Source organism: Archocentrus centrarchus, chromosome 12 (genome assembly GCF_007364275.1).
Source record: "Archocentrus centrarchus isolate MPI-CPG fArcCen1 chromosome 12, fArcCen1, whole genome shotgun sequence".
In the NCBI taxonomy this organism is placed as follows: domain Eukaryota; kingdom Metazoa; phylum Chordata; class Actinopteri; order Cichliformes; family Cichlidae; genus Archocentrus; species Archocentrus centrarchus.
Genome location: NC_044357.1, coordinates 22,081,983 through 22,091,383, shown reverse-complemented (window position 1 = coordinate 22,091,383; position 9,401 = coordinate 22,081,983). Strand labels below are relative to the sequence as shown.

At 42.8% G+C, this 9,401-nt stretch overlaps 1 protein-coding gene across 1 annotated transcript; it reads right to left on the bottom strand.

Moving 5' to 3' along the window:
• Positions 1–216: 216 nt before the first annotated feature.
• Positions 217–630, bottom strand: pmchl (pro-melanin-concentrating hormone, like). Its single transcript, XM_030743164.1, has one exon. It carries the CDS (start codon positions 625–627, stop codon positions 217–219), a length of 411 nt encoding a protein of 136 aa, XP_030599024.1. The 5' UTR covers positions 628–630.
• Positions 631–9,401: the final 8,771 nt, after the last annotated feature.

Here is a 9,401-nt window from a genome sequence, read left to right as displayed (position 1 = left end):
CTGAGTCAACAACCTTTAACCTTCACCATCTCAGTTTTTGTTGAGAACAGTTACAAACATACAAAAGACATAAGGTAGGATTAAGTTATTTTTATTTTCAGATCTGCAGTAATTTATATATAGATACACATATTTCTGGATCATCTTGCAATTCAGTGTGAGGTGATTTGGCAATTATCCTCTATTTGGACACCTTGAGGAACAGAGCAAATTGTCCTAGACCTCCCAGCATGGCCGGTACACCCGTCCCACCATGCACCTCATGGTGTCCCTCCTGAGGATGGGGATTGTCAGGTCCTGTCCGACATCTTTGTGCTCGACGAACTGGTTGTTTTCGTCGGCTCTCCGCTTGTAGAGGGGCAACCCGTTGTGCAGCACCCGCAGGTCCCTCCACAGGTTTGCATCCGCAGCGATGACGATTACCCTCGGAGCTCTAACTTTGGTTACGGCAGACAGATCTGCATCGCCTTGGCTGTTTTCTGTGGCCTCATCGTTCAGCAGTGAGGTAAAAACATCCTGCTCCAAGGAGCCGTCTTCAGCCTTGCCCATGGGTAATGCCGCTGCCAGAGCATAGCACTTGAAAACGAGTGCTGCAGCAAAGATGGTGGAGATGAGCGACTGCCTCATGGCGAAGATCTTCCAGGAGGTGTAAGGCGTTGGCTTAGGTAAGTGCGTGTCTTTCCTGAAGTCTTGTCTCTCCGTTCTGGCTTTCAAATCTCACCACTGGCCTTTTATACCATTTCGGACACACTAAATTGGCCACGTTGGACAGTTTGTCATCATAGCTTCTCCTGTTGGGTTCAGGAAATTAGTTGGGTAGAACTCTTGCAGTGTTCAAGTACGTTGCTTTCATGAAAAATTAATTAAAATCTCCAATGTGATGTTTTATATTAGACACCTGACAATGAAACAGTGGGAATTCTTTGAACACATAACACATAAGAAAAACTAATCCAAAATTACTGCCCTTTAAAACAACAAGGATGGATTACCCACCCGTTAAGCTCTTGTGCTCTCACATACTCAGTGTTCTCTCATGGCATTGTTAGAGTGCTGTTCAATAAGAGATTTAACCTTGGATTAGTGCAGATAAGACAACCGAATTATTCTGAAGTGTTTGTGTCTTCGTGGCAGCAAGTCTTTGTTGACACGTGAAAGATGAAGAAAAGCTAGGTTTTTTTTGAAGAATATACAGGACATCTGCTCCAAAGGCCCAAAGGAAGCTCAACCGCAGCGTGATTATAACCCAGCCTAATTATGGTTTCCAGATGGGTGCTGCAGGATGGCCACGCACCTGAACCTGCACAAGATCCATGTGAAATTAATTAATCTAATTTATGCAGGTGACATTTGAGTGAGATCAAACATGGTGAGAAATTCACAAAGTTTTAATTTGTTGTGTCATCTACGGTTGTAACTGCATCCTTCCAGCTGAGATCCTCAGAGCATGTGCTGTTTATGCATTTATTTTTCTGTTTATTTGATAAACATTACTGGAAATGTAATCATCTGTACTGCCCAGACAGATGTTAGAGGCCTCTTAAAGACATAAGAGGGTTTTGACTTATTGTTCTTACTTTTGTTTTTATTATTTAGGTTTAATTTTCATTTATTCTATAGTATTCTGTGTACTCGGTTCTTGTTACAATTTAGTTCCAGTAACTGTTGTATTCATAGAGCTTAATTAGTCCCCCCAGTTATTCCCTCCTGCATCTTCTCTCTGTAAAGTTTACCTGTTTGCATATTATTATCATTGTTCTTTCCTGTTTTCCTTTGGTAGTCATTTGTCTCCTGTGTTTGGGTTCTTGTGTAATTCTGTTCATGGTTTCTGTTTGTATTATTCTGTGTTCCTGTCTCCCTTGTGGTCTGTCTTCTCTCGGTCCTGTTTTTTGTGCCTTTTGGTTAATGTTCCCTTTTGCCTTCCCATTCAGTCCTGATCTGCTGCTCACCCCAGCATACACCCCCCTCAGACGGAGAGCCAGGCCTACTGTAAAAACAATTACAACCTGGCCTGAAAACGCACTCTCCGACCTACAGGACTGCTTTGCATACACAGACTGGGACTTATTCGAACACGAGGACCTAGAAACATTCACAGGGACGGTACTGGACTACATTAAGTTCTGTATCGGAAATGTGACTGTTAGCAAATACATCCGGGTTTTCCCTAACCAGAAACCCTGGATGAACAGCCAGGTCTGTTCACTCCTCAAAACCCGTGATGCTGCCTTCAGGTCAGGCGACAGAGCTCTGTACAGTGCTGCTCGAGCTGACCTGAAAAGTTTATTATTTATAAATAAATAAACTTGACTGAAAAGAGGAATTAAAAAAGCCAAAACGGACTACAGGAGGAGAATAGAGTCCCATCTGTCCAGCAATAACACACGGGAGGTGTGGCAGGACATTCAGAACATCACAAACTTCAGAGGCTGTGATGTGACTGCAGGAGACCTGAGTGTGTCACTAGCAGAGGAACTTAACTGTTTCTTTGCTCGCTTTGAGACACCTCAGGACCACCCATCTGCTCCAGTCCTGCCCCACCCCCACCAGGCTGCACCCCACTCACTGTCCAGGAGCGTGAGGTACGGCGCATGCTCCTGGCAGTGAACCCCAGGAAGGCTGCCGGACCAGACGGAGTACCTGGCAAGGTGATCTGAGCGTGTGCCCACCAGCTCACCCTGATTGTCACCAGGATTTTCAACCTCTCCCTGGCCCAAGCAGTCATCCCCCCCTGCCTAAAAACAGCCACAATCATCCCCGTGCCCAAAAGGTCATCTGTCACCAGCCTAAATGATGACCGCCCTGTGGCCCTCACACCGGTAATCATGAAGTGCTTTGAGAGGCTGGTTCTCCAGCACATCAAAGACCATCTGCCCCCCACTTTCGACACCCATCAGTTTGCATATCGTGCAAACAGATCCACAGAGGACGCCATCGCTGTAGCTCTCCACTCTGTGTTGAGCCACTTGGAGCAGCAGCAGAGCTACGCTCGCATGCTCTTTGTGGATTACAGCTCAGCGTTCAACACAATCATCCCGGACATTCTCACCACCAAACTGCACACCCTGGGCCTCCCCCCTCTCACATGTTCCTGGATCAAGGACTTCTTAACCAACCGGCCCCAGACTGTGAGACTTGGCCCCCATCTCTCCTCCACCCGCACACTGAGCACTGGCTCCCCACAGGGCTGTGTGCTGAGCCCCCTCCTGTACTGCCTCTACACCCATGACTGCAGTCCAGCCCACAATAACAACCTCATCGTCAAATTTGCTGACGACACCACAGTGGTCGGACTCATCTCAAAGGGAGATGAGGCATCTTACAGAGAGGAGGTCCTGAAGTTGACAGCCTGGTGTTCAGAGAACAACCTGGTACTGAACACCATGAAAACCAAAGAGATCATCATCGACTTCAGGAAGCACAGGACTGAACAAGCTCCCCTCTACATCAACGGCGAGCGTGTGGAGAGGGTCCACACCTTCAGGTTTCTCAGTGTCCTCATCTCTGCTGATCTCTCTTGGTCAGATAACATCACAGCTGTTATCAAGAAGGCTCAGCAGCGACTTCACTTCCTGAGGGTCCTCAGGAAGAACAACTTGGACTCAAACCTGCTGCTGACCTTCTACCGCTCATCCATTGAGAGCCTGCTGACCTACTGTATCACAGTATGGTACGGCAGCTGCACTGAGGCAGACAGGGTCAGGCTTCAGAGGGTAGTCAAGACAGCACAAAGAATCGTTGGCTGCCCTCTCCCCTCCCTGATGGACATCTACACCTCCCGCTGCATCAGCAGAGCCAGGAACATCATCAAGGACAGCTCACACCCTGGCTTTGACCTGTTTGACCTGCTGCCCTCTGGCAGGCGCTACAGCTGCATCAAAGCCAGAACAAACAGACTCAAGAACAGTTTCTTCGCCAGAGCAATCACCACCCTGAACTCACACACTCACCCACTGTAACTGTGCAACACCCACATCTCTGTGCAATATTAGATTATTCATACTGAACAATATCTATCACTCCTATATTGTGTAATATCCAGTATTCATTCACTAGTGCAATATTCATTCACCAAGTGCAATATTCATCATCTTCATTATTATATGTATACACGCATTTACTTTCTTACAATGTACAGATGCACCAATGTAGGTATGTATGTATATATTTTTATACATTCTATTTTTTGTATAATTTACACATTGTTTATTTTCTGTATATCTCTTGATCATATTGATTATACTAGATTATAATATTTTTATAATATTTTTATTTTCATTTTAGAGAGTTTGATTTTCTGTTACATGGCACTGAACAGGAGTGGCCCTCCAATCTCATTGTACATCCTGTATAATGACAATAAAGGCATTCTATTCTGTCTGTGCTCCTCCTCATGTGTGAAGCCCTGTAGTTGGTTCATGTATCTGCCTTCCCTGTGTGGTGCTTCCTGTCTTATTTTGGTGAGTTTGGTCCTTATGCTGTATGTTTAGTTTTGCTTCCTGTGTTGTTTCTTTCCCAGCTGTTTCCACTTGTCTCATTACCTTGGTGTGTATATATTATCTTTGTTTTCCTTGTCCTCTGTCATGTCCTTGTTGTTGGCTTCCCTGCCAATTGTGTGCTTTCTAGTCCTGTGTCTTAGTTTGGAGTGAGTTTATTTCTGACCTGCTTCGTTGTTGACTCTGTGGCCTGCCAGCCAATAAAGCCTCTGCACTTTGGGTCCTCAACCTTCCTGCCTCTCAGTGCACATGACACAGTGCCAGGGAAGATGTTAGACATCAGCAAGGATCTTAAAGAAGCAATTCTATCCATTCATCCGTCCATTCTCTTCCACTTATCCTTTTCAAGGGTGTGGGGGTGTGTGTGTGTGGGGGTTGGAGCCTATCCCAGCTATCACGGGGTGAGAGGCACACCCCGTACAGGTTGCCAGCCTTTCGCAGGGCTAACACAGAGAGACAGACAACCATTCACACTCACATTCACACCTATGGGCATTTTAGAATCACCAATTACCCTAACCCCACTACCTGCATGTCTTTGGACTGTGGGAGGAAACTGGAGTACCCAGAGGAAACCCACACAAACACGGGGAGAACATGCAAACTCCACACAGAAAGACCTGGACCAAGGTGGAAGTGAACCAGCCATTCCATTCAGTTTACACCAAATCACAACAGCAGTTGTCTCAAGATGCTTCATGTTGTAAGGTAAAGACCCTACAGTAATACAGAGAAAACCCTAAAAATCACACAACCCCCTATAAGCAAGCACTCCTTTTCAATGGGAGGTAATCTCATGCAGAACCAGGCTTAGGGAGGAGTAGTCATCTACCACAACTGGAAGGAGGCACAGTGTGGAAGAGAGCTAGAGATTAATAATAACTAATGATTAAATACAGAGTGGGGTATAAACACAGAGAGGCTGAAAAAATGTGAGTGAAGAAGAAATGCTCAGTGTATCATGGGAACTGCCCCAGCAGACTAGGCCTATTGCAGCATAACTAAGGGAGGCTTCAGGGTCACCTGATCCAGCCCTAACTATAAGGTTTATTAAAAAGGAAAGTTTTAAGCCTAATCTTAAAAATAGAGAGGGTGTCTGTCTCCCGAATCCAAGCTGGGAGCTGGTTCCACAGAAGAGGGGCCTGAAAGCTGAAGGCTCTGACTCCCAGTCTACTTTTAAATATACTATGAACCACAAGTAAGCCAGCAGTCTGAGAGTGAAGTGAGTGCAGTGAGAAAGATTATTAACAATTGGAAAAACATTCCAAACAGTTGTCAGTATTCCCAGGAGTGGCTGTTACCCCAAAATCAGATGGAGCAATGTTCAGCGAAATGTTAAAATTCAAGACAGTGCAGTTAGAAAAAGACTGAACAAGTATGGCTCATTGGAAGGTTGGAAAGTTTTCCTGGAAAAAACCTCAGTGCAAACACCTCATATGAACTGTCAAGCATGGTGGTGGAAGGCTGATGATTCGGGCTTGTTTTGTAGCCACAACTTGAGTCAACCATGAACTCCTTTGCATACCAAAGTATTTAGAGTCAGATGTGAGGCCATCTGTCTGACAGTGAAAACTTGGCTGAAACTGGGTCATGCAACAGCACATTTACCCAAACACAGCAGCAAATCTACAGAGAATGACTGAAAAAAAAAGACTCATGGTGCTGCAACGGCCCAGTTTAAGTCCAGACCTCAATGAACTGAAGCAACACTGTAAAGAAGAGAGGGCCCAAATTATTCCACAGACTGATAAAGTCATGCAGAAAATTATTATTTCCAAGTTGCTGCAGCTAAAAGTGGTTCTACCAGGGAATCACAGGATATTCTTAGTTTTTTACACGCTGCTTCTGCATTTTAGTTTAGCTGTTAAATAAATAGGGCACCTGGGTGGCTTAGTGGTGAAGCGGGCGACCACATACATATGCCGCGCTGCGGTGCGGGCGGCGCGGGTTCACGTCCCGGCTCGTTGCCAATTTACCCGCGTGTCTTCCCCTGTATCTTTCCCCACTTCCTGTCTCTCTCCACTATCAATAAAAGCCACAGTTGCCAAAAATGCAAAAAAAATAAATAATACAACTGCAACATTTTACCATGACTGTAACTTAGACATGAGTATTACAAAAATTTAAAGTGACTCCCTGGTTTTAAATCCAAAGTGCATTCTGATTAGCATGTAGGTAGAAAAAGGGGCCTCTGCTTTTCAATCAGATATTGACTTCCATGACACAGGACTGGTTAGCGAGCTGGTGAGCACTACTCTTTACAAGAACACATTTGATATTTTAGTGACAAGAACTGGCTAGACACATACTTTCATGTCTTTTTAAAAGTAAGTTTATTTTAATACTGGTAATGCACAGAGGGGCGATTCAGATGGGAAGTGCTGTCAACCACTTCTTACTGAAAATCATGCCTGTGGTTTTGGAAAAGTCTGGCATGTGAGAATTATCTGCACCCTGTTTTTATTACCATCAGAACAGCCTTATGAGGTTTTCTGGAGACAGACAGTTTATCTTATCTTACATTCCTAGATTACTGATATTCATATGTTTCATTAGTGGGATGGGTGGAGCTCTTCCTATGCAGTGGCTTTTAATGGTGTAAATGGGCCCCATCACTGATTTGAAATGAAAACCATGTGGATCTGTAAAATAGAGGCGCTTTAGGAATGCAGAAAATAATAGCTGTGTTATCCCTAAAGATAATAATTTTCTGCTAACCCTTCAAATTCACAAGGTCAACCTGCCAGTAAGTGGAGTATTAAAAGAAAAAATCATCTAATCTCTCATCTTTAACATAGCCAGAATAGTTTCTGATTTATACACCTTAACTGCAGACACACTGTGGATTTATCATGTGATGAAACTGTAGTGGTTACAGAAGTGTTAGAAAATATTGATTTCATTCCTCTTCCTCTTAAATGTGAAGTACCAGTCAAAAGTTTGGACACACCTTCTAATTCAGTGGTTTTTCATTATTTAAGTATTATCTTCATTGTAGAAATATGTGTTATACTTCTACCTATTCCTGTTTGGTATAGTATGTACATAACATGTAAAATTTAAGATTATTTCATATCGACTTTATATATCGTACATGGAGGATCTTCAGTAATGTGCTTACATTACATTACAGCATAAGCAGCCTGAACTGTTTATATAAGGCCGGATGGATCCATGCTTTCATGTTGTTTACACCACACTCTGATCCTACCATCTGAATGTCACAGCAGAAATCAAGACTCATCAGATCAGATGACACTTTCCCACTTTTCTGTTGGTGAGACTGTTTGAATTGTATCCTCAGTTTCCTGTTCAAGTCAAGTCACCTTTATTTATATAGCACATTTAAAAACAACAAAGGTTGACCAAAGTGCTGCACATAGAGATAAACAGGGTAAAAAGGCAATAATAAATTCATTAATTAATTAAAAACAACACAATCAGAAGTCAGCAATCATCTAATAGGATGTTACATTGCAGCCAAATGCTAAGGAAAAGAGATGTGTCTTTAATAAGGATTTAAACGAGTCTACTGTCTGGGCTGAGCGAATATGGAAAGGAAGATTACTCCAAAGGCCTGGTGCTGCCGCTGAAAACGCTCGATCACCTCTCAGTTTCAGCCTAGTTTTTGGTCTTTGTAAGAGTAGTTGATTAGATGACCTCAGAGCCCTTAGAGGAGTGTGTTCACGGAGTAGCTCGGACAGATACAAAGGTGCTAGTCCATTTAGAGCTTTAAAAGTGAGTAATAAAATCTTAAAATCTATTCTAAAATGGACAGGAAGCCAATGAAGGGATGGTAAAACCGGGGTAATATGTTCATGCTGTAGCAGTTAAAAGACGAGCTGCTGCATTTTGGATCATTTGCAGGCGGCACACCGATAACTGATCTATGCCACAGTACAAGGGCTTGCTCTGCAACTGCTACGTTGGAGAAAGGAAACACTGGCTCCTGGATGGAGATATAATGCTAATCCTGCTCTCTTGTGTTCAAATTATATAATCAACTACTCTCACCATCCTTTTCTCAAATGGTTTGTACACACTGAATGTAACACATATTTTAGGCAGCAACTTCATATATGAAAAAGGACACAATGTGGACTGATGCATCATAAGTTTGGAAATATAAAAACCGGGCCTGGAATTAAAAAAAAAACAAACAAGCTGTGTGTGTTTGTTTGAGTCATGAATTTTGCTGTGGGTGAGACATTTCCAGGATAATACTGTACCTCCTGTCTCCGGTAAATAACTTTAGATTACACTGCATCATGTGAATCTTGCATCATGTTACACTAACCACCCAAACCGCACATCTGCCTGAATTCATGGATAATACTAATAATGCCTTCTGATATCTAGCAACACATCACTAAATGATTTTTTTTTTCTTAAGTGAAATGACTTTAACAATAGCAAGATGTCATAACAGACCCCAGTTTTTATTTAAGATGATTATATGTCAATAAATATGAGTTTTATGACTTTTTAAGTTAACCTTGATTTCATGAAAACCTACATGACTTCGTTTAGCATTTCTGTGACAGCTGGGTGGCTCTAGATCAGCTGTGGGCAGTATTTTTCCTCCAGACTGATTATGATACAGTAAGCAAATGGCTGCAAACTGAACAGCCAAATAGAAACAGTTGAAATATGTTAAAGTAGATGAATTAAAGTAGACATGATGGATTGCTTTTAAACATTTTCTGTCAGTCTGCTGTGCAATGGCACATAAATGGTTAATACATTTATATAATTTATGCCTGCATCAATGAACACGACCATAATTCATGAATACAAATTAAATCAGTTTCTGCTGTGACCCATGTATCTGAGACTGTTCGTACATGTGCAGTTCACTCAAATATTAATACCATCACAGCACAGACCTGCATCACTTTAAGCAAA

Excerpts from the sequence above, each read along its gene's own strand:
- pmchl (XM_030743164.1), bottom strand. The coding sequence starts at position 627 with ATGAGGCAGTCGCTCATCTCCACCATCTTTGCTGCAGCACTCGTTTTC.